Source organism: Rhinoraja longicauda, chromosome 12 (assembly GCF_053455715.1).
Source record: "Rhinoraja longicauda isolate Sanriku21f chromosome 12, sRhiLon1.1, whole genome shotgun sequence".
Taxonomy (NCBI): domain Eukaryota; kingdom Metazoa; phylum Chordata; class Chondrichthyes; order Rajiformes; family Arhynchobatidae; genus Rhinoraja; species Rhinoraja longicauda.
Window position 1 is genome coordinate 33364864 of NC_135964.1, and position 26269 is coordinate 33391132.

Sequence of the window (26269 nt, forward strand, 5' to 3'; positions counted from 1 at the left end):
TCTGTAGTTGTTACATTATATTCTACATTATATCTTTTTGCACCACCTGATCTGCTGAATAACACGCACAATATTTTTCACTGTCTTGGTACAAATGACAATAATAAATCAATACTAATCTTCCAGAAATATAACTTGTTTCAGGGGGTTGATCCTTTTCGCTCCAGATTTCAGCAATCTCTTGTCTCTAGATGATTTGGGATGTGTAAAGAGACGGATTGTGCCACAGATTTGGCACTCAGCAAGAAGAAATGCGAGAAGAATTACTGTTCCCTTGTGTCTAACATTAGTGAAAAAGATTTCAACATCCACCCTGACAGGTGCCATTCATTTAAGGTCACTCCTCATCCTTTTAAACTAAAAAATGCAGATTCATTTTTGCAAAACTCCCTTCATTTTTGCAAAACTGCCCTTTTCAACTTTAGGTGGCTTGGTATGGATCAGTTATTCAATGATTATTGCAGAGGTACTGAACAGATGGTCTGCAGTCTTTAGTCATACTTCACAATGTTTAAATTCTGTTAATTAAATCAAAATGAATAACTCTGGTGGCTTCACTGATGGCCGTTAATCTTCCAGATAGTCACAAAAGCTCACCTCTTTTAGTTTAGGAAAATGATCACTTTGACCTCGCCCGATTGTGCCACATGTGACTCCAGGTGTGTAGCACTGTGGTTGACTGAAATGCCCCAATGGCTATTCGGTAAAAGACCAATTATAGGTGAGAGTAAATGTTGATCTTTGTTGCAGCACTTCCAACCTATGAACAGTTGCATTGCCGCATCCCTGAAGCAATGATGGTCAGGCTGGATTTGATATCCCACTAACTGTCCTTGCTGCCTCAAAATCATTCTCAAATGACAGCACCCAGATCTGTTGCTTATGTAAAAGCCTCGTTGACACATTACACACCTCATTGTCGCGTTTCACTGGCTTACTGCACATAGAAATCTCTCAAATAACTGCATAAACACGTGACCAGTGTTTTGTGCAGTGGGCCGATAGAATCCCTTGATTCCCAGAACAGTTAATACTGTAGGAATTCTCAAAATGTTGTGTTTTGCCTACCAATACGGAATAGTAATACAATTTTAACTTTTTATAACCAAACTTGTTGACCAGAAGTATTTATGAATTCATACAACCTGATACAAGATCCAGGCAGCCTCTACCAAATGTTCACTGGATCAGTGTGGAGATAACAGTCTTGCGATAAATGATTGTACAAAATAGCCAAAATTTTGTAATGTTGAAATTGCTGATATTTTATTAATCGTATGCAAACAAGCAATTGGATCAATCTTGGAAGCATTGAACACGTATATTAAAACTTATGGTAAAAGGCACTTTTCTAAAGTTGAAAATTGGATCTTAAGAATTTGGAAATAGGCAACAGAGTTGAGTGTATTTGGTGAAAACAGACTTATATTCCAACTATCAACTCTTTATTGTAACAAGAAACCAAGTCCCTTGTAGGATTGATCTAACTATAAAATGAACAGCTGAAGCTTTTAATATCCTGTGAAGAGTCAAAGAAAGTAAAATGTAAATACAGAAAGCAGCTCAGACAATGAAAAAGCAGGAGATAGGAATAAAAATGCAAATAAGTGATATTGCCCATGGGATGAAGAAACAGGAACCACAAAATGGAGTAAAGGCTGAAGCTGCATATCAACTTTCTACTTAAGGTATAGTTAAGTTGCTAAGAATGAAGGCAAATCTGTTCTCCACTGTAATGTGATAATAGTTAGATGAATGCAATACTGAAATAAATATTGTGGGATGGTAGACGAGTTGTCATCTGATTTATTTTGAGGCGCTCCAACATGAATCAAATGGATCAGGATAATTTTTGGCTGCTGTGAAAATCTGAATGAGTGTAAAGACTTCAGTTCGGATTGGTGTTTCCGTGAGTACCCAGATTAAAGTTTTCTGCTAATTCCTCCAGCGTTTTCATCAGTTTCTCTTCCTCTGCAGGTGTTGCTCTTGTTTGGGCCAGATATAGATGAGAAGGCACTGGTTTCCGATCTAAGTTATCGGAAATAAAAATTAGGCATAGCATTTTTAGAGAATGATATTTGGAAAGCAATACAAGGAAAATTATGGAATGCCTTAGGAAATTGTAATCATTTAAAGTGCTTCAATTAAAGTTTATACCCAAGAACAGATCTGAAACTGAGACATAACTAGCATGCCCAATATTTAATTGCAACAATCAATTTTCAAACTTTATTAAATGAATAGCACTGGAAATGATTCCTCTTGAAATACACTTCCAATTATCTTGTAAGTTATAAAGTAATGAAGGGAGTAGTTCCAGCCTTCTCAAATTGTGTAACAGTGTAGACAGTTCTCCACATTATGCCCATTTTTTTTTGTCTTTGAAAATGATGGATTACTTTCACTTTGGACCTAAGCGTTCTCTCATAATGTCTCTCCAAATAAACACCACTAATTGTCTCTATGGGCCCATGCGAGTGCCCATAGCTATGCCTACCTCGACTCCATCCTGTCCCCCCGGTCAAATCCCTCCCCACCTACGTCCAAGACACCTCACATGCTCTCCGTCTCCTCCAGAACTTCCGGTTTCTAGGCCCCCACTCCCTCCTCTTTACTATGGATGTCCAGTCACTCTACACTTCCATCCCCCACAAGGATGGTCTTGAAGCCCTCCGTTTCTTCCTCGACCGTAGAACCAGCCAATCCCCATCTACTAACGCTCTCCTCCGCCTAGCAGAGCTGGTTCTTACCCTTAACAACTTCTCCTTTGACTCCTCCCACTTCTTCCAAACCAGAGGCGTAGCTATGGGCACTCGCATGGGCCCTAGCTATGCCTGCCTCTTTGTCGGGTACGTCGAACAATCCCTGTTCCGGACGTACACTGGCCCCATCCCCGAACTCTACCTCCGCTACATCGACGACTACATTGGTGCTACCTCTTGTACCTATGCAGAACTCACTGACTTCATACACTTCACTACCAATTTCCATCCTGCTCTTAAATATACTTGGACTATCTCCGACATCTCCCTACCGTTTCTGGACCTCACCATCTCCATCACAGGAGACAGACTAGTGACTGACATCTACTACAAACCCACTGACTCCCACAGCTATCTGGACTACCCTTCTTCCCACCCTGTCGCCTGCAAAAAGTCGATCCCCTACTCCCAATTCCTCCGTCTACACCGCATCTGCGCCCGGGATGAGGTGTTTCACACTAGGGCATCAGAGATGTCCTCATTCTTCAGGAAACGGGGCTTCCCCTCTTTCATTATAGATGAGGCTCTCACTAGGGCCTCTTCTATATCCCGCAGCTCCGCTCTTGCTCCCCCTCCCCCCATTCGTAACAAGGACAGAATCCCCCTCGTTCTCACCTTCCATCCCATCAGCCAGCGTATCCAACAAATCATCCTTCAACATTTCCGTCACCTCCAACGGGACCCCACTACTGGCCACATCTTCTCTTCCCATCCTCTCCCCTTTCTGCGTTCCACAGAGACTTCCCTCCGTAACTCCCTGATCCGCTCGTCCCTTCCTACCCAAACCACCCCATCCCCGGGCACTTTCCCCTGCAACCGCAGGAGATGCAACACCTGTCCCTTTACCTCCCCCCTCAACTCCATCCAAGGACCCAAACAGTCTTTCCAGGTGAGATAGAGGTTCACCTGCACCTCCTCCAACCTCATCTATTGTATCCGCTGCTCTAGATGTCAACTTCTTTACATCAGCAAAACCAAACGCAGGCTCGGCGATCGTTTCGCTCAACGCCTTCGCTCAGTCCGCCTTAACCAACCTGATCTCCCGGTGGTTGAGCACTTCAAATCCCCCTCCCACTCCCAGTCTGACCTTTCTGTCATGGGCCTCCTCTAGTGCCATAGTTAGGCCCACCAGAAATTGAAGGAACAGCACCTCATATTTTGCTTGGACAGCTTGCAGCCCAGCGGTATGAACATTGACTTCTCCAACTTTAGATAGTTCCTCTGTCCCTCACTTCCCCTCCCCTTCCCAGTTCTCCCTCTATCTTCCTGTCTCCACCTATATCCTTCCTTTGTCCCCCCCCCCTGACATCAGTCTGAAGAAGGGTCTCGACCCGAAACGTCACCCATTCCTTCTCTCCTGAGATGCTGCCTGACTTGCTCCAGCATTTTGTGAATAATCTTTCATTTTAATACGGTCCCACCATCCCCGGAATCAGACTGGTGAATCTTTGTTGCATTCTCTGTAGCAAGTATATCCTTTCTAAGGATGAGGCCATAAGTGCACACAATACTCAAGATACAGCCCCACCAAGGCTCTGTATAGTTGTAGAAAGACTTCCTTTCTCTTGTACTCAAATCCTCTTGCAGTGAAGCTCCATATAGCATTGATTTCTTATCTGCTTCTGCAGCTAAATCTTTGCACATAAACATTTCCCAATCTCTCAATATTTAAATCAATACTCTGTTTTAGAACCTCATTTATTCACATTTTCCTTCACCTGCTTGCATTTGCCTATTGACTCAACCTTTCCAAACCGCCTTGTAAGCTTTGCAATCGCCTTTCCAATCGTCTTTGCATCCTCCTTACAATTTACAATCCCAGTGTCATGTTCTGCAGCAGACTTCAATATATTACTTTCAGTTCTCTCATCCAAATCATTGATATATTGTGAATAACTGGGGCCCCGAGCATTGATCTGAGGCTCGCCACTCTTCAAGGCCAGACATCCTGAAGATGAACTGTTCTAATTGTCAAGTTGAGTATATTGTGAAATGCTTAAGTACAGTGAAGAACAGGTACAATTAAAATCTGGCTTGCAGCAGGATCAGAGACGAAATCAACATTAGATACAAAGTCTGAAAAGAAAACAAATGTGCAAAAATCATGTATTAGTGCAAAACACAATTAGCAAATAAGTTCTTGGTAGTGCAAGAGGTGATCCAGTGTGCTCCGTTGCTGAGGTAGTATTAGGGTTGTGCAGGTCGGTTCACCATCCTGCTTGTTGGAGGTAGGCCTGCTCCTAGTTTCCTCTGTCAACCAATTTTAAATCCATACCCCAATCTCGTGTGCTTTAATTTTGCAGATTAACCTCTTATACTTTCAAAGCCTTTGTGAAAATCTAAATATATCCATTGATTTCCCCGATTATCCTACATGTTATATACACAATCTCCAACAGGATTGTCAAACTTTTCTAAATCGATCAGTAGTTCTCAGTGACATTCAAATGAGAGATTTAAAAAAAAAATTTAAGTAGGGGAACACTGATTGACCAAAGGAATGTGTGGTGAGGAGCAAGCTTGGAGGAGGTGGATTTGCATTCATGATTGTCACACGGCTACAGATTGGTGGAATGTTTACTGGCATTGAAGAGACTTTTGCATGGGCACATGTACATGCAGGGAATAGATGGATTATGTGCAGGCAAATAAGAGTTGATCTAGGCATCATGTTCCGCACAGACATTGTGGGCTGAAGGTACTGTCCTGCTGTACTGTTCTATGTTGATCTGAATGGCTTGTTTCTAGAGGTGATATGCTGGGCACAATGTAAACTTAGGCAGCCCAAGTGGACTAATTTCTTACCCTGATAGAAAAGGCCATTGGATTCCTGAACGGCCCTGTTGGAGATGGCGAGCCACACCAACGTGTCCGCACCCTGAGCTGCTGTCCTCAACCTGTTCTTCATCCTTGCATGGAAGTCGGGCATGGAAATTCTAACAGCTTTCCGAGGAAGTGAAGACAACATTAATATAGGATCAAATCAAACAACATTTAAAGTTGGGCTGTCTACTACTACACATAATGCATTGAAAACCGGTTAGTTTGCTCTTTTCTTTGACAGTACCTGGGGTATCAGCCCAGCCAGGGTGCATGGAGGAGAAGTGGATGTCCTTGTACATTTTGGCCCATTGTTCCGTCATAATTACTTGTTGACGCTGGGTTGGAAAGACAAGGAAGACACAAAGAAAGGTGGTTAAATGCATTGAGCGGACCGAGCTGCCGGCGCGAAGGCGATCAAGATCAGGCTCAGCCGACGGCCGTCAAGACAAGGACGAGCCCGGAGGCCGAGCAAGGAAGGTTGTCGGCGAGCGTGGAGGGCCGTCGGAGAGCTATTGGTGAACGAGCAGGTCCGTCAGAGAGCCGTGGCCCGAGTGAGTGGCGGCAGTCGGCAGGGAACAGACCCACGTGGGTCTCACCGAAAACAGACCATCGGGACTATAATGATACTTTGCAATTTTGTCAGTGCCCACTCTTTGCATTCTTTGTGTATTGTATGCAAAACAAAGAATTTCAGTGTACCAAGTACATGTGACAAAGTATCATCATTTGCAAACAGAAACACAACATGCTAGAAATACTCGTTGGGTTAGGCAGCACTGTGAGAGACAGATTTTAATTTCTTGTTTGATGACTCCAAATATAAAATTGGGCAGGAGCTTTTAAAACATTTGTGCGATCAGTTGATCTGGCTACGCTGGACATAACATTGGGACCAGGATTACTCTGACTTGACAGCCACAGTAAATATAAACTGGTCCTGCCCAACGGTGCAGAAAATCTCCCCAATTTGTGTGCATCGGAAGTACAATATTGTGGACATGAGTTAATTATCGTGAGTTATATGCGATTCAGAAATCTTCTTTGTGTCTCATTACTTGTATTACATCAATTACATTCTCTTCAAATTTCTTTTGTGCATCTTAAATCCAGAATACCATGTATATTTCAAAGTATAAAATAAGTAGAGACCGGGGGAAAAAATAAGGGAAAGCTGTACAAAACAAAACCTGCATTGACACATCGTTCTGAAGAAGGGTCTCGACCCCAAACGTCACCCATTCCTGCTCTCCAGAGATGCTGCCTGTCCTGTTGATTTACTCCAGCATTTTGTGTCTACCTTCGATTTAAACCAGCATCTGCAGTTCCTTCCTACACTTGACATGCTAAGTGTTTGCTGACAAACACAAGATGGACAAGATGGTGCAAGAAAGTTGCTGCTTTCAGCAGAAAATATGTTAGATAATATAAGGAGCATTCACGAAGGCTCTGCACTTAGAAATCAAAAAACAACCAAAAAAGCAAATTCTGAAAAACTAAAAGAAATGTTGGCTATACTCAGCATAAAAATTCATGACTCTGGCTGTTTCTCTCTACCCAAGTGCCACATGACTTTCTCAGTATTTACAGCATTTTGTTTTTATTTTAAGAATTGATGTGGACATAGTTAATGTACAGGAAAAAGTAGCCAAGCACCGCAAGATCTCACAAATAAACAATCAAATAGATTGTTCATTATGTTGGTTGAAAAGTAAATATTGGCCAGGATAACTGTAAAAAGTCTCTTTAAGTAGTGTTATATTACATCCAGCCTAAGGGACCTCAATTTATTTTTTAATTAAAATGCAGTACTTCCTCCAATCTATACTGCAGGGTCACCCTAGATTATATGTCCAAATTCATGGAACGCAGACATGGGAGGGTTTACTCTAACATGGGAACACGGTGGTGTAGTGGTAGAGCTACTGCCTTACATCGTCAGAGACACAGGTTTGATTCTGACTATGGGTGCTTGTCGGTACGAATGTTGTACATACACCACGTGACCATCGCGGGTTTCCTCCGAGATCTTTGGTTTCCTCTGACTCTCCAGAGACATGCAGGTTTGTAGGTTAATTGGCTTGGTAGAAATATATATTTTTTAATTGTCCCTAGTTTGTGTGTAGGGTAGTGTTAATGTGCTGGGATCGCTAGTCGGTACGAACCTGGTGGGCCGAAGGGCCTGTTTCCGCGCTGTATCTCTAAACTAAACCAAAAAAAAGAGAAACATGCTGGTGGCTTAAGTAGCACAGTGAATTCCCTCAGTGTAGGTCAGTTACAAACAAATCAAAGGAATGTCCAGACATGTGAGGGAGAATAAATTGCAGGGAATTACAGGAAAATAAGGAGATGAGGAATGGGACTGATCTGCTGGGGGCTGTAACTAGCCAGACAGTCTGCTTCATGTTGTAACAAGTAAATAAATAGGAAATAGGAATTGGAAATCATTAAAAAACTGCAGATGAAAGAAATCTGAAACAAAAACAGAAAAACAGCAGCATCTGTGGAAAGAGAAAACGTCCCTGTTTTCCGCTGCAATCCCACATCAGAGTGATGTAAATAGGAACTGGGTCTTTCTGGCTCAAGTTTGACAATGTGGCCTAAAATCCATATCAGAATTCCTCATCCCTTTTCCGCAATAACTGGAGAGAAGAATTCTAGATTGCTGGAGGGCAGTGAGGAGTCTAGATACTGCTCTCGGAAACACAGCATTTATTTGGGAGGGTTGTGTATTTTAGTTAACCCCACCATTTTTCTCAAACTTTTGTTTTAGGTTTGAATCCAGGGAAGAATGAATGTTCTGATGTAAACCAAGAAAATACCCTGAGGGCAATGTCAACTGTATGAGCACCGTGAGGAGAAGCAGCACATTGTCTTCAGGTTTAGACCACATAGGGTTTCCAATAAACACTCATTCCAGGGCTGAGGAATTCCACAAGCCCATTCTCACACTTTTTGTGCAATAAGTAGCTGAGTTTGCTTTAAACTTCCAGTAAACCAAATGTGACATATTTGTGCCCTGGGGAAGTTGTACCAATTAGTGTACCAGACAATTCGTGTATCAGTATGAACATTAATCAATATCCACTCACAAATTTGTGTTAAAATACCAGCTGAAGATCAGATGCAACCAGTTTCCATTAAATTCTACAGGGCACAATTGGGCTTCTCATCCTCCAGCATTGTACTGTAGTCTTTAGCCAGTGAATATTAATTTCCACAATGAAGCCGTACATAATTCCAAATAAACTATACCAATTTGTTTGTTTGGCTGAAGAAGGGTTCCGACCCGAAACACCACCCATCCTTTTTCTCCAGAGATGCTGCCAGACCCGCTGAGTTACTCCAGCACTTTGTGTCTATCTTCAGTATAAAACACCATCTGCAGTTCCTTCCTACACATTGTTAGTTTGTTATTTGGCCTAGATTAGTTTCATTCAACAGTTTTTTAAATATTTGGTGCAAGATGTTTGATTGACAATAAAGATTCATCAACTCAGGTCAATGAAAAGTCTTATTGCTTGCTTATTACCAGAGGAGGGCAGAGTACTATTGTACTGGGAGACTAACGGAGATGGCAAATCTTTGTGAGCACAGGGGGTAGTTCAACCTCAAAAGACAAACCTTATTCTGTGCATAAGCCATGGTCCCATCAAATTGTCCTGTCTCGAACTGCAAATCTTCCACATTTAGCTTCTGAACCAGCATTCCTCCTGATGACACCGTGATCTAGCAAACAGGTAAAGTGTTTGATCAGAACAGACAAAGAAGTTGCAAACATATTTGTATTTGGGAGAGGAGAGAGGGTGGAGGAGATAGGACAGATTAAACAAACACACATGAAGCTGCTACTTAAAATGTAGAATGGGCGATAGTAAATGAAAATGAGCTCACCACTCTGGCATCTTCAGATTTTTGCAAGAGAGGCACCAACGCTGTTGTGAGAATGTACGTACCTGAGGAAAAGAGCAACACATGACGTAAACATTCACAAAGATCATTAACCCTGAAGGGGTCACTTGTACTATAAGAAAATAACTGCAGATGTTGGTACAAATCGGTTTATTCACAAAATGCTGGAGTAACTCAGCAGGTCAGGCAGCATCTCGGGAGAGAAGGAATGGGTGACGTATCGGGTCGAGACCCTTCTTCAGACTGATGTCGGGGGTGGGACAAAGGAAGGATATAGGTGGAGACAGGAAGATAGAGGGAGATCTGGGAAGGAGGAGGGGAAGGGAGGGACAGAAGAGCTATCTGAAGTTGGAGAAGTCGACGTTCATACCACCGGGCTGCAAACTGCCCAGGCGAAATATGAGGTGCTGCTCCTCCAATTTCCGGCGGGCCTCACTATGGCACTGGAGGAGGCCCATGACAGAGAGGTCAGACTGGGAATGGGAGGGGGAGTTAAAGTGCTGGGCCACCGGGAGATCAGTTGCGTTAATGCGGACCGAGCGCAGGTGTTCAGCGAAGCGATCGCCGAGCCTGCGCTTGGTTTCGCCGATATAAATAAGTTGACATCTAGGGCAGCGGATGCAATAGATGAGGTTGGAGGAGGTGCAGGTGAACCTCTGTCTCACCTGGAAAGACTGTTTGGGTCCTTTGATGGAGTTGAGGGGGGAGGTAAAGGGACAGGTGTTGCATCTCGTGCGGTTGCAAGGGAAAGTGCCCGGGGATGGGGTGGTTTGGGTAGGAAGGGACGAGTGGACCAGGGAGTTACGGAGGGAACGGTCTCTGCGGAACGCAGAGAGGGGAGGGGATGGGAAGATATGGCCAGTGGTGGGGTCCCGTTGTAGGTGACGGCACCAACATTTCCGTCACCTACAACGGGACCCCACCACTGGCCATATCTTCCCATCCCCTCCCCTCTCTGCGTTCCGCAGAGACCGTTCCCTCCGTAACTCCCTGGTCCACTCGTCCCTTCCTACCCAAACCACCCCAACCCCGGGCACTTTCCCTTGCAACCGCACGAGATGCAACACCTGTCCCTTTACCTCCCCCCTCAACTCCATCAAAGGACCCAAACAGTCTTTCCAGGTGAGACAGAGGTTCACCTGCACCTCCTCCAACCTCATCTATTGCATCCGCTGCTCTAGATGTCAACTTATTTATATCGGCGAAACCAAGCGCAGGCTCGGCGATCGCTTCGCTGAACACCTGCGCTCGGTCCGCATTAACGCAACTGATCTCCCGGTGGCCCAGCACTTTAACTCCCCCTCCCATTCCCAGTCTGACCTCTCTGTCATGGGCCTCCTCCAGTGCCATAGTGAGGCCCGCCGGAAATTGGAGGAGCAGCACCTCATATTTCGCCTGGGCAGTTTGCAGCCCGGTGGTATGAACGTCGACTTCTCCAACTTCAGATAGCTCCTCTGTCCCTCCCTTCCCCTCCTCCTTCCCAAATCTCCCTCTATCTTCCTGTCTCCACCTATATCCTTCCTTTGTCCCACCCCCGACATCAGTCTGAAGAAGGGTCTCGACCCGAAACGTCACCCATTCCTTTTCTCCCGAGATGCTGCCTGACCTGCTGAGTTACTCCAGCATTTTGTGAATAAAAAGGGGTCACTTGTACATTGGTTATCTTTTAATACAATGCTTTCTGTGCTCCTAGATGTGCAAGAGGAGTGCGGGACCTGTCATATTTTAAGATTAGCTGTTTTACCAATGCAGATTGAAAATTGTGCACGCAATACCTAATTCCTGCCCTGTAATGAAACTTGCAATAGTTTTTTTGTGAACATTATTAAAATATTTTTAATATATTAAGATATATTTAAATGCTTTTGGGGAAAATGTCCAGCTGAGATATTATCCTTTAAAACGTTCAAACTTGCTTAGTATGGATGGGTTCTTGATAAGCTGGTATGAGCAGGAAGGGCCGAAGGGTCAGCTTCTGTGCTGTGTAACTCAACTCTTAACAACATTCACAGCAATATAATGGGTTAGGCCAAAGGGTCTTGCATGCGTTAACTTGAAGGATAAATCTGGCCTTGGACCATATTTATGAGGGATCCTAATGCATTCTATTTCCAGCATGAACAATTCAGCTTCCTGAAATATGTTTCTACGAACACAAACGTTTTACTCAAATAAAATACTGAGAATTTTAAAAACTAAACACTGGTAACTTTTCTAATTAAGAACCCATCTACCTCGACCTTAAAAATATTCAAAAATCCTGCTTCCAGCATCGTTTTTAGAGGCAGAGAGATCCATGGACCTTCAATGCACCGAAACATTTTACCTCTTTTCAGACTTAAAGGGCTGTCCCCTTATTTTTAGAATAGTATGACTGACTAAACAGCCTGCTCTTGATCCACATGATGGTAGAAATTTGTAACCTATTCTAGCTGTTGGTACAATGAATCTTCTCGACTGGGGAAACTCTCCAAAGATTAGCAATCTGTCACCATCCCTCCATTTAGACAAGTTTTAGGTTCTGGTCTGAACTTGTGCAGCAGATATATTTATTGTAGGAAGCATTCTGACACGCTGAGGATTTCCTATGCCAACCAGAAGCCTGTGTCCCATTCTCTGCCCACTATCTCCCCATTACTCCTTGCTTAAGCCCTGATAACATAAACAGGGCGGATATAATAACTTGCATTACAGTCTGCCCTGTCCGGATCTGGTGGCATTCAGACATTGAAAACTAGAAGAGTCCTGTCAATGTCACTCAATAGTTGTGCAAAATAATTAGAATGAAAACTTTAAATTAACTTCTCTAAAGGAACCCAGTTACTCAGTCACCAGCCATCTACAGACCCACCATTTACCCTTCTCTGAAATCAGCAACTGGAAAAGAATGGAGGCACAAGAGATTACAAATGCGGGAATCTGAAGAAAAATTTAACAAACTTTTGGAGGAACAGAGTGGATCATGCAGCATCCCAGTGAAGGGAAGTGGACATTTTGGGCCAGGCTGTGGTGGGGAAGGCTGGTCTGTGGTCTTCAACTCCCGACAATTTCTCACGGTCTTAGGCGGAGCTGTTGACAAACTAAGCTGTGATGTATCCTGATAGTAAGTTTTGTGATATGGGGAGAAAGCAGGAATGGGGTACTGATTCTGGATGATCAGCCATGATCATATTGAATGGCGGTGCTGGCTTGAAGGGTTGAATGGCCTACTCCTGCACCTTTTTTCTATGTTTCTAAGTTGATGTGATGGAACTGGAGAGAATGCAAAGGAGATTCACCAGAATCTTGCCAGTTCAGTTGTGATGAGAGACTGGAAAAGCAAGGTCTGTTCTCCTTGGACTGGAGGAGAATCATAAGGAACATGATTGAAGTATATCAATTATCAGGGGTATAGATCATAGGAAACTTTCCCCCATATCAGAGGTAGATAAAACTATAACACATAGATTTAGGGGAAGGGTAAGATGTTTAGACAGGGAAAGAGGGGGACCTTCTTCACTGAGAGAGTGCCTCGGTAGGGGTCGAGCTGCCTGTCCGTGGGTGCGGGGGGAAGAGAGTGGAAGTTTTGTTGCCTCCATCACAGTGAGGGGGTGTTTGGAGTCACTGTGATGGATGTTTGTGTTGGGGTCGGGTGTCCTGTGTTCTTTTCTTTTTTGCTGTGTTTTGTGTGACTGCTGAAATTTCGTTCGGTGTAAAAAGCCGAGTGACAATAAAGTGTTGTTATGTTATGTATATGTAAATACCTGGAATGCATTGCAAGATAGAGTGGTGGAAGCAGAATTGCTGAGAGCATTTAAGAAGTGTCTAGTTGAATACTTGAATTGTTTAGTCATGAAGGTAGCAGAGCAAGTGCTGGGAGATGGGGTTAATGTAGAAGGGTGCCCACTGATCAGTGCTAATTGCTTGAGCCGAATGGCTCGTTTCCACATTGTACGATTCTATAATTTCCCTCCCCACTCATCAGGATCCCAGTACCCATAGAGACACACGAGACTGCAAATGATGGAATTCTGAGCAAAAAAAGAACTGCTAGAGACACTCAGCGAGTCTGTCAGCATCTGTGGAGGGAAATGGTCAGATGACGTTCGGGTTGGGACCCTTTCTCAGACTGATAGAATGGAAGAGAAATTGTTGGTGGAGAGAATGTAGAAAAGGAGAGGGAAGTGAAAGAGAGAAGAGAGAAAGGGTGGGTCAAGAGCTGGCAAGTAATAGGTGAATTCAGGTCCATTTCCCTCTCAGTTCCAGTTTAAGAATAAGGGGTAGGTCATTTAGGACTGTGATGAGGAAGAACTTTTTCACCCAGAGAGTTGTGAATCTGTGGAATTCTCTGCCACAGAAGGCAGTGGAGGTCAATTCACTAGATGTTTTCAAGAGCGAGTTAGATATAGCTCTTAGGGCTAACGGAATCAAGGGATATGGGGAGAAAGCAGGAACGGATACTGATTTTGGATGATCAGCCATGATCATATTGAATGGCGGTGCTGGCTCAAAGGGCTGAATGGCTTACTCCTGCAACTTTTTTCTATGTTTCTATGTTTATTCCCCTCTCATCAGGACCTCAGTTTCACATTCCTTTTAACCTGCTTCACAGGGAAATTTTTTGCAGATTAACTTTGAGGAAAAAAGTCAATTAAAAAGCATGTTGTCGCATTAATAGAAATAATATCCAATTGTCTGGAAAATCTGCTGTATCAGCCCTGCTCAAGTCTCCAGCATGCCAGATTTCAGGAGTTTGACTGTGCTTGTCCTGGAGTTGTTGCAAGGTAGATTGACTGACATCAGGGGCCATTCTACGAACTGATTTTAACTCAGTTTTGCAGTGCAGTTCTGAATGTGAGTTCATTAAAATAAACCGGATTATTGGGACAGAAGCTGAGAATTGGTTTCCTTTTGGGTGAGAAGATCAGGATAATGGGAAGGGCAGGGGAAGGGAATCTTCTTCAGTTGGAGGGTTGTAGACTTTTGGGATTTTACCACCCGAGTGGAATGACGGATGTTCCATCATTGACCACTCTCAGACCATTAAATGTTTGGACACAATACCAATCGCAGAATGCAGGCCCTTCCCGAGTTTTGAACACCCGACTTATAGACACTTTTACACAGGAATGAGTCTCAACAATTGGTGCAGGGGTTGAGCCGAGCAGAGCTGAGGGCATTGCGCTAATTCACCCGCTCACTCACCGAGTCAGTGAGACCAGCTGGCCGCTGCTCGCCCCATGTCTTCTCACTCCCCCCTCACAACCGCTTCTCTCACCCTCTCCCTAGCATGGTTTTTGTTCATTTCCCTCGTACAAACCGTTCTGGTTACGAACCGTTCTCGGTAGCGGAACCCTGTTGTAACCTGTGTGGGGATCCAGTGGACAAGTGGGCGAGGCACAGGACCAGTCACCTTCATGGTGAACCCTGTTGTAACCTGTGTGGGGATCCAGTGGACAAGTGGGTGAGGCACAGGACCAGTCACCTTCATGGCGAACCCTGTTGTAACCTGTGTGGGGTTCCAGTGGACAAGTGGGTGAGGCACAGGACCAGTCACCTTCATGGCACAGCAGGTTTGAGGCGCCAGGACATTAGGATGTGATTCTCACTTCAGAATGTCCTTAAATTTGAAACAGGCGGTGAGCAGTAACTGCAGCAGCTGTGACCACTCACCCGGGGTGCATCTTCCAAAGGAATCGCTAGAGATCTTAATACCAGGATGTTCACACGAGCAAATGTCAAAGTGCACCAAAGTTTCCAAAGCAGATAATTAATAGCTTACCCAAGGTATTTATGGCAAAATTACTTTCTAACTGATCTGCAGTCATGTGGCGTTGATTGATCATGCACCCTGCATTGTTGATCTGGCAAAAGAGTCTCAAATAAACATTAATTTGCCTTCTCGAAGCTCCATATACAGAACCAACAATATCCACAGCATAATGGGGAGTTTTCTGATTGGGTTGCGGTCCGGCCTAGTTTAGTTCTTTGTTTAAACAAAATTAAGCTTTGATTACAATAAAGGCCCATCACAAGGTATGTGCCTTCCTTTACAAATTCCAATTCCGTCTCCAACTGCAGTAGACAATGTAGCTGTCACACATTGAGCTGAGTCAGAGAAAAAGATGGGAGATAGGATAAGGCCATTCAGCCCTTCAAATCTTCTGAGTCATTTATCTGGATCATGGCTAACTCTTGTAAACTCACTTGGCTTGGTTCCCAGCCAGAATACAAGACAAACTACCCTCCCAATTGCACTCACTGTTTCTCCCTATTGCACTCATTCATTATTTTTCTCTCCCGCACTCCCATCAACTCCAATGGGATTCTTCTGAACGCTGCCCTCCCACACAAAAGAGTCATTCGCAGCAGTCAAATTATTCTACTGGCATGTCCTAGGGAGATGGGTAGGAACTGGAGCACCGGACAGAACTTACAAACCCCCCACTGCCAGCGTTCAAGGTCAGATGTAAATCCTGGAGCCATCAGACATTCAACATCAACTGCTGCAGCACCCTGCTATTTCCCTCGGGGTGAAGGGGTCAAAATTAAAGCAGGCATGTATTTAAGTAAATGGTGGGAAGACGGGTGGGAAGGATGAAACTTTTTTCTCAGCCAGTAAGTGGTCTTGAACTCATTTCCTCAGAGAACAGTGCTGGCAGAAACCCTCCCCACAGCACCTGGCCATGGACCTGAAGAGCCGTGACCTGCAAGGGTATGGACCCAACACTGGAAGGTGGGACTGAGCTGACTGCTCTTCTTCAACCAGCACAAACACGGGCTGAATAGCCTCTTATGCTTTAAGTTTCTTCCAACTATTAAGAAGCTCTCTACCCAAATAACAGTGAAGGTGGATCCTGCTTGAGGCAGACAGTTGTGATCCATTTACGATGAGCTCAGACAACCACACAAGAGAGAGGGGAACACAGAGCCACGATGATAGATCTGGGTGAGGAAAACTGGTATTCGATTCAAGTGAAGCACAACACTGACAGATATGGTTGGGCTGAATGGCTTGCTTATGCTGTATATCCTCTGCAATTGTCCACGTTTATCACCCTCTGTCATAATTACGCATTCACATACTTGCAAATGCTCTCTCTTTCCCATCCATTTCAATCGACACCTCACTCCAATTACAGAGACATAATTCGAGTGCAACTAAGTACTTTCCACGCAAGTATCAACAACATGTCAACGTGGTCAGTGAACCGGCCCTGTGTGTTCAGACATTTCAACATTCCTTTTTCAGGCTCCGTTTTCTTTGCCACATACTCCCTGCCTGTCAGAACTGGTTGTCTCCACTTTCCTGCCTAGAATGTGCGGATTTCTATCACCATGAAAAGTGAAATGAAAACATTCTGGTGAGAGCGTGAAAAAGCCTTACCAAAACATTCAACTTGCCATGAGTTTGTTGGAATTCATCAGCAAATGTCCAGATCACCGTTGGTCTTGACATGTCCAAGATGTGAACAAAAACATCCTTCAAAATACAATGATGAGACACTTCAGTGTTCATACAGAAATGAGGCTAACCTGACAGCTACATTGCTTCCCTATGGACTGTCAGTCTTTATATTGGAGCAGGATAACAAGATGTTTACTGCTGATCCAGACCAACACAGAGTGACCAGCGCCTCTCAATAAAAACACATACACCTCTCTGCAAAAGCCCCACATCTCCACAAAATCCCCACCGCCTCTCCCAAAATCTCTGCTGCCTCTTGACTGGGTGACCACTACCTCTCTGCAGAAGGCTCACCACCTCTCCGCAGAAGCCCCATCACTGACTCTTCCACCCACCTCTCCATTAGATGCAACTCGACTTCCACCAGTGGATCAGCTCCCCTCTTGTACAACAATGTGGAGGCCAGATCAGAGTCCAACATTGCCTTTCTCAAACGCTCGTGCCTCAACTTTACTCAATACTTCAAACCTTCTCTGCTTGTTCCTCCCCATGTCTCAGGATTGGCTTTAGTCTCAACACCCACAGCGACTTCTGCACTGATCGTTCCATTACTGGGAGCCACCCACTCAGTCAGAAGGGACCCATACCCCAGGACTTCTTCCCACGTCCTTCTGCCTTAACTGGCCTCCCATGACGTTCTATGAAAACCTCCATTCTGATCATATTTTGCACCCTAGAGGAACCATTGCCCAATGTTAAAACTGCTAAATAAATGCAAATTCTTATTTTTGTTGCACCAGGGCCCTCAATTAAAAATAAGATTTTTCTATTTGTCTACATTTGTGTTCAATAAGGTCAAGAAGGTGCCACAGGTCACAATAACTTGAGGCATTTTCAGAGTCATTCTGCTTCTGAAAACATTTCCCTCGTTATTTGGACAAAGATTCAACCCACTTAAAAAAGAGAAATGCCTGTCAATATTATATATGGGAATCTCAGAAGGTTTGTAGATTGAACCCCACTCTCCAGGTTCAAGGCAGTCTGGCTCTGTGTGCAAGTTGCCAGCTTCAGTACTCAGAACATTCTGCTGGTGGAGCTGTTGCGCCTTGGGAGCGCTGCCAACATGAGCCAGCACAACAGTTTAGTTTAGAGATACAGCATGGAAACAGGCCCTTTGGCACACCAAGTCCACGCCGACCAACGATCACCCCATACGTTAGTTCTATCCTACACACCAGGGGCAATTTACAGAGGCCAATTAACCTACAAAGCTGCATGTCTTTGGAGTGTGGGAGGAAACCGGAGCAACCGGAGGAAACCCACGCGGTCACAGGGAGAACGTACAAACTCCGTACAGAGACCAAACCTGGGTCTCTGGCGTTGTAAGGCAGCAACTCTACCGCTGCGCTACTGTGCCGCCCTGTGCTTATCAGAAGAGTGAGGGGGGTGCAATGTTGTCAATGTGGATTCCAGGAAACAGTTACTGCCTCAGGAAGGCAGTTAGAGTGAATGGGATGGGCAACTCACAGTCCTCGCCCCAAGTACCACTTTGTTAAAAGGTATATGATTAGGGAAAACATGTTTACTGTCATTCACAAACTTTACAGTCTCACAAAATAATTATGAACAAAATTCTTTACCTGATTATTGCTTGCCTTCACAATCTCAGCTTTGGCCTCTTCAGCTCGCTCTTTGTTTCTACAGACGAGATGCACGGTTCCCCCTGTGGGAACCCAAAGGGTTTTACTGAGCACAATAATCAGTGACCAGAGGATCAGAAAGAGAAAGCCATTGAAATTCCAGTAACAGTCTTCCACCCAGCATCAGTTAGGAAAAACATTTCCCTTTCTTGCAGATGTCTTAATTATTACCAATCTCATGTTTACCATTCACCTGTTAGCCAGTGTCCATGACAGGATGCCACCAATTTCAAAGGTCTGAGTTGTGAGACAGAAATTAGTGAAGAAACAAATCCAGTGGAATGTCAGAATTTTACAACCTTTTAAGGCATTCATTCAATCTTCAAAAGCACTTGGGTCTGAAGGAAATAATAAATATTTCCCCACAGTTATAAAAAGGTGACTGTACTCAGTTCTCAAATTACTAATAAAATAAACCCTCCTGCACAGTTCCAGGTTAATTCATCAACGTTTAACCCCTTCACCAGTTAAAGTTCAGTGTGATAATTCTGGTTGAGATCACTCATTAACTGACATCTCCTTTGAGCTACAGTACATCTTGTTTACATGCAGACTCAAGAGACCGCAGGTGCTCGAATCTTGAACAAGAAACAAAGTGCTGGAAGAACTCAGTGGGTCAGGCAGCATCTGAGGAGGGAAATAGACAGATGATGTTCCAGGTTGGGACATCCCCCATTGCGGTTCACGCTCCACTGGCTTCTTCAGACTCACAGATGTCACTTGTCCTGTTGAGTTCCTCCAGCACTTTGTTTTTTGCTCTTGTTTACATGCCTTTTGTTTGCAGGGTAGAGGAAAGGAATGAATATTTTAATAATTAATATAGTGCAGAGGACTTAATATTTTTCAAAATATAAACTTTGGACTTGGGACAGTCTCAAAACTATGGACTTTGATTGAACCAGAACTACAAAGAAATTACTTTCTTGCCTGTCAGATGGTACTTGAAGCATTTCATTCTTAAATAAAAGGATATAAAGACAAGGGGGGCAGTGGGAGAAATGGAGAAGGTGAACACAGGTGAGCTGGGCTGGTGAGGTGTAGATGAGCACAGGAGACATAGAGGTCAAATGGGCTGGTGGAAATGAGGTTAAGGGGCACCAGCTGAACACTAAAGGTGGCCAAAACCAGGGAGTTACTTGAAAGCAGCCGATGATGGTTTTAACGGTCAGCAAGATCCCACAGAACATTGAAGAACTTCAATTCACAAGAGCTGCTTCTTAAGTGCACCAGGCCAGCTCTGATACTGTGTACCCTGATAATTCCTCTCCTGTGAACTATGTTTAGTTACCAACCCCCAGTGGACCTAGGAACAGCCAGTGGAGCGTGAACCGCAATGGGGGATTAGAGGGTTTTGGAGGGAGATGTCACTTGTTAGGGACAGAGAGCTCGTAGGAGCCATGCTGGCCGATCACAGTTACAAAAGCAGTCAGCCTTTGCACCTTTTGCTTGGTGCATTAAAAGGGGTGGGCGGAAAAGTACCGGGGAGGCTGAGAGAAAGGATACAGCACCCTCATACCTAAGCCATGGGCGGCAGTGCAGGAACGAAGACCAAGGACACAAAAGAGGTAGAATCTGATGGGATTTAGATCGGAGCTGAAGAGGGGCCAATGGCTTCCAGGGTCAGGAAATGGAGGAGAGGCGGGTGCCATTAGCACCATGAGTTATCCCATGCATTCAGGTGAATTTGGCTCGGATACTATGCTAACAGAGAAGTAAATGTAGGGTAAAAAGATGAGTTGTTGTAAATAGGCATGGAGACATTGGAAGCTATGGAGGCATGCATGGGGCAGCATCCAATGGAGGTTGTGCAGAGGAAACACTTTGGAGGCATCAGCATTGACCACTTGCTGATCCTGCAATGTCCGGATGGTCTGAAGAAGGGTCCCAATCCAAAACGTAGCCTATCCAATTCCTCCACAGGTGCTGCCTGATTTGCTGAGTTACACCAGTACAATGTGGTTTGTTCCTCTAAAGTTTTTCTTCTGCGGCACCTTCATGGAACTGCTGCCCCTTGCAGGCACCCAGAGCCTCCAACTTACCCTCCTTCCCTATTTACATCAACACCAGAGACCAAGAAGCAAAAGGAAGAGGTGGTCCAGTAGTGATGAGAGTTGCAGGCAAGAAAAAAGGAGAAATGTGAGGAGCTGGAGGTGAATGGGATGGTCGGAGCGGCCGAACATTTGTATGCATTGTTCATGACCCTTCCTTCCCTTTTGTGCCAATCTTCAGCAGCAAGCACACTCTACAAAGTGCAACCTGCAGAGACCCAGAAAGGATAATGAAACCAAGGGTAATGGAACAATTTCAAATGTCCAGGACACTATTCGAGCATTCCTGACTAACATGCTTCCTCCCAGGCAAACCATCCTCAATAACTACCAGTACAGCCAATCCACCTTAGCAATGTTCTGTTGGAAGGATTATGGAGATACCTACGAAGATAGACACAAAATGCTGGAGTAACTCGGGCAGCACCTGTGGATAGAAAAAAATGGGCCCATTCCTTCTATCCAGAGATGCTGCCTGTCCCGCTGAGTTACTTCAGCATTTTGTGTCTACCTTCAGTGTAAACCAGCATCTGCAGTTCTTTCCTACACATGGAAATACCTACCTCGCATTGCAATCTCCAGGGCTGCAGCTTTGCCAATCCCACTGTTAGCTCCTGTGATCATGAAGCTCCTTCCTGTCACATCAACATATAGATCATCTGCAGCAAACTGCTGTGCAGCAACTTCATATCCACTCCTGCAGAACACCAAACAGCACTGGGAGTGAGAGAGGCTCCAACATGTAGCTAAGACAGACACAATGTGCTGAAGTAACTCAGCAGGTCAAGCAGCATCTCTGGAGAAAAAGGAGGGGTGACGTTTCAGGTCAGGACTGAAGAAGGGTCCTGACCCAAAACGTTACACATCCTTTTTCTCCAGAGATGCTGCCTGACCCTCTTAGTTACTCCAGCATTGTTGTGTCTATCATTGGTATAAACCAGCATCTGCATTTCCTTTCTGCACACTTCTCCAACATGTAGCTAACAGAAAATGTAGAGAAGGCATGGATGGGACTTTTCCTGGTCAGCAGGTGTTATGAGTGGTGACTCACCACTGAGGGATTGTGTGACTCTATGCTCCTGATGGTATGTTCACATGACAAACAATTTCATGCATTTTCATGTGCACACACACACAAAGGCACAAGTGTGCCATCGTGCAGACATTCTTTCCAAAAAATACACCGTCACACAGCCGTGCACATACATGGATATTCACATATGCATATGATATGTGCATGCACTTGCACACAAACATGCAAGACCACATACATGTGCAGGTGTTTAAGTGCACCCATGATCTTAGATTTGTTATACATTAAGAGCAAAACCTTTTCTCTATACTTATCAACAAGGCACATGTGAAGTGATCTGTTTGTATGCGAGAGAGGAAATTATTTCCTTGTTATCCCCACCATGAAGCAAGGTTAATAATGCAGCCATTTGCGGCACAATGAACTGTATAGGAGCGCCGGCCTGTGGTCAACAGAATCCCTGTATCAATGTTCCATCTGCAGGTTCACAACCCACGAGAAACCCTGGCCTACAGATTGGGCACTTGGCAGCAGAACCTTTAGGTGCTGCAGTTGGTGTAAGCAATCAGTGGAATGCATTCTGCTGTTAACAAAGATGGGAACAGAAAGACATTGGATGATGGATCAGGTCTGAATAACAGTAATGCTGGCTTTCACCAGCCTCCTGCATCTATAATCCCTCTCTTAGTGAAGTAAACCATGAATCACAATTGCCACAGCACTAATCCTCCTGGATTCCAACCCATTGTCACTGGGATGTGCAAAGTATATAACATGTACACATAGGATTAAGATTTGGTTTAATCTCAAGATTATGGTTTTTGATTTTTTTTTAACATAAATATTTGCAGATTTGTACCTTAGCTGGAGTTAATGAAATGGTTCTAAGTTCACTTCCAGGATGATTTATAATTTAATGTATCAAAGTACAATCTAGCTGACTGTTTATTTTCCGCAGAGGTACAGGATGTGCTAGTTTGGGCCTGTTGATTTAACTTTCTCAATGCATCAGGAAACAATGGCCTGGAGTCAGGAAACAGGTCAATGGAATCAGTGTGACTAGTAACAGAGTCAATGCTAAACAAAGATGACAACATGAGTTAGGGGAGCTTTAACATTTCTGCAGGTCTTATTTTCTACAACCTATTCTCATGCCATAAGGAGCAGTGAAACATAGCGAGTCTCAACAGGCCTACAAAGATCTGTAGATGGAGACACAAATGAAAGCATCAATGAAGGCAATAACTCCCGACCCAGAGGAAAAGGTGGATATTTCATTCTGCGACTGCTTCTTAGACACAGAATTTGTCATGAAGCGCTGCCTTTAAAATGTTCAGTATTACATTCTGGACAGAGGACTGGGAAGTGGCAATGTAAACTTTAGGATGGTGTAAAGGCTTCAGAACATGTGCAGAAGAGATTTATGAGAATGAGTCCAGTGATGATGGATTTAAGTTTCATGAGAGGAATCGATCAGGTAGACACACATAATCTCACATCCAGAGTAAGGGGATCAAGAACCAGAGGACATTTAGAACGGAGATGAGGAAGAACTTTTTCAGTCAGAGAGTGGTGAAGGTGTGGAATTCTCTGCCTCAGAAGGCAGTGGAGGCCAGTTCGTTGGATGCTTTCAAGAGCGAGCTGGATAGAGCTCTTAAGGATAGCGGAGTGAGGGGGTATGGGGAGAAGGCAGGAACGGGGTACTGATTGAGAGTGATCAGCCATGATCACATTGAATGGCTCGAAGGGCTGAATGGCCTACTCCTGCACCTATTGTCTATTGTTTAAGGTGAGGGGGGAAATATTGAATAGGAACCTGAGGGGTAACTTTTTCACACAAAGTGTGGTGGGTGTATGGAACGAGCTGCTGGAGGAGGTAGTTGAGGCAGGTACTATTACAATGTTTAAGAAACATTCGGACAGGTGCATGGGTAGGACCGAAGATAGACACAAGAAGCTGGAGTAACTCAGCGGGACAGGCAGCATCTCAGGAGCGAAGGAATGGGTGATGTTTCAGGTCGAGACCTTTCTTCAGACAAGTGAAAGCATTAGACGTTTCGACCAGAAAGGTCACCCATTCCTTCTCTCCAGAGATGCTGCCTGTCCCGCTTAGTTACTCCAGCTTTTTGTGTCTATCTTTGGTTTAAACCAGCATCTGCAGTTCCTTCCTACACGTGGATAGGACGATTTAGAGGGATGCGGGGCAAACGCAGGCAGGTGGAATTGGTGTAGATGCGACATGTTGGATGGTGTGGCGAGTTGGGCCAAAGGGCCTGTTTCCACACTGCATGACTCAATACTATGACAGGCTGAAGTAGCAGGTGTCATTCTTCTTGGAACAGAGGAAGTTGGGAGTGGCTTGGACAAGGGTGTTTAAAGAGTATAAGAAAATAACTGCAGATGCTGGTACAAATCGATTTATTCACAAAATGCTGGAGTAACTCAGCAGGTCAGGCAGCATCTCGGGAGAGAAGGAATGGGTGACGTTTCGGGTCGAGACCCTTCTTCAGACGTCACCTATTCCTTCTCTCCCGAGATGCTGCCTGACCTGCTGAGTTACTCCAGCATTTTGTGAATAAAAGGGTGTTTAAAGAACTGTAGGCAGAGAGAAACCATTGCTTTGGTAGAAGGGTCAAGAACAAAGGATGAAGAATGAAGGTGACTGGTAGAGGAAACAATACAGATACAAAGGAACACGGCAAAGCACGCCATCTGGACTGCATTGCCTGGTAGAGGCAGGTTCAATTGTAGCATTCAAAAGGGAGCTTGGAAAGAATCTGGTGTGAAAGAAAAAGTGCAGGGTCATGGGGACAGGGTGCTGGCTCAGTAGAACCAGTGTGCTCCTTGTGTGCTGTAACGATGGGGCAGCACAGTGGAGCTGCTGCCTCACATCGCCAAAGACCCAGGTTCTATCCTGACCTCGGATGCTGTCTGTGTGGAGTTTGCATGTTTTTCCTGTGACTGCGTGGGTTTCCCGCCGGTGCTCCGATTTCCTCCCACATCCAAAAGACTTGTGGGCTTGCTGGTTAATTGGCCTCCATTAATTGCCAAAATTGCTTCAGTTCAGTTGTAAAGGAGGAATTGTTGTCCTGGAAAGTGGGATAACATAGAACTAGTGTGAAGATAGACACAGCATGTTGGAGTAACTCAGCGGGTCCGGCAGCATCTCTGGAGAAAAACTGGTGACATTTCGATCCGAACCCTTCTTCAGCTGAAGGGTTCGAACCCGAAACGTCACCTATTATTTTTTCTCCAGAAATGCTGCCTGACCCACTGAGTTACTCTAGCATTTTGTGTCTATCTTCACACTAGTTCTATGTTATCTTCACACTAGTTCTATGTTATCCCACTTTTCGGTATGAACTAGCATCTGCAGTTCCTTCCTACACATAGAACTAGTGTGAATGGGTGATCTCTGGTGGCGTGGACTCGATGGGCTGAAGGGCCTGGTTTCCATGCTGTCTCTCTAAACTAAATTAAAATCTGGGATTCCGAGAGCCCGGAAGTACACCAAAGTGAGAGAAACTCCAATTCCCAGTATTCATTGAGCGCCGTGTCCCGCTGGGAAGATTATGAAAGCCCTGAAGTTGGTGCAGTGGAGTTGTGTGTTGTAGGGGGTTTCAGTTTCAAGGGTTTCAAGGGTAAACGCCGGACCAGGCTTTGATTTTAGACAGCGAGCATTGCTCTTCTCAGCGGGACACAGGCGCTTTATCTGAGGGCGGGTATCACACAACCACCCCAAGGCCAGCAGATCAAATTGCCGCGGAGTTAACCCGTTTCTCCGACGTGCCTTACAGTAGTAACCCCCGCGCCGGCTCTCTGCAACACTGCCGGTGCCAACATTAAACAACATTAACGTGGACAGCGGCGTCCCAGACTAACGAGCAGCTTTAAAATGTGGTCCCTCTGCAAAAAGTATAACCAAATTGGGGGGGGGGGGGGGGGGGGGAAACCACCGCCAAAGTTTAACTGGAGCTGGAATAAAGTATAGGGTGATGCGAGGGGAGGTGACCTGTGGCAGGACTCACCTGGTGTACTCCCGCAGCCCCTTGATAAACCAGACGGCGTTCCTGTACAGGGACATGGTGCTCCTCTCCACCGCCCCACGGCGACGCTCAGGCCACGGTTGTGTAACCTCGCCGATCAATGCTTGTCTTTCATAACAAACATCTTTTAACCTCCGGAAGCAAAACTGATTCGGGAGGTGACAAGGCGAGGCTCCTGGTCCCCCACTCAAGCATCATTGCACTGGGTGCCACTTCAGATATTGTTGCATATTATTGTCCTGCTGCATGTAAGAATGTCATTGTTCTATCTGGGACTTATGACAATAAAACTTACTTCACGCTTGATATCCGTTCTTCTGTTGCCATTCATACCTCCTCGGGGCATAGCTCGTATTTCTTTCCTCATTATTAACCCCCGTTACATTGCACCGTGATCCCGTGCATGTAAAGCCACAGCGAGTAAGAATTCCATTGGTCCGGCTCATTTTGTCGTGGTTACCGGTGTTCAAAATGAAGCAGATGACACGGAGAATTCTTCAAGAAGTTAAAAGCCTTTATTTGCAAACAACGGCTGGAACAATCAGGATGTCAACCATCTGA

General features: G+C 44.8%; 1 protein-coding gene across 2 annotated transcripts; it reads right to left on the reverse strand.

Moving 5' to 3' along the window:
- Positions 1–1260: 1260 nt before the first annotated feature.
- dhrs12 (dehydrogenase/reductase (SDR family) member 12) lies at positions 1261–25850 on the reverse strand. 2 transcript variants are annotated; one of them, XM_078408731.1, is made up of 10 exons: positions 25691–25850; positions 21193–21326; positions 18522–18604; positions 16861–16956; positions 15256–15337; positions 9477–9538; positions 9207–9311; positions 5830–5920; positions 5568–5705; positions 1261–2028 (listed from the first exon to the last, which is right to left on the reverse strand). In XM_078408731.1, exons 1-10 carry the CDS (start codon positions 25744–25746, stop codon positions 1889–1891), a joined length of 987 nt encoding a protein of 328 aa, XP_078264857.1. In that variant the 5' UTR covers positions 25747–25850; the 3' UTR covers positions 1261–1888. The 2 variants fall into 2 exon arrangements, with proteins under 2 accessions (XP_078264857.1, XP_078264858.1); XM_078408732.1 differs by lacking the exon at positions 21193–21326 and having other exon boundaries at positions 25691–25831.
- Between the last annotated feature and the right edge of the window lie 419 nt (positions 25851–26269).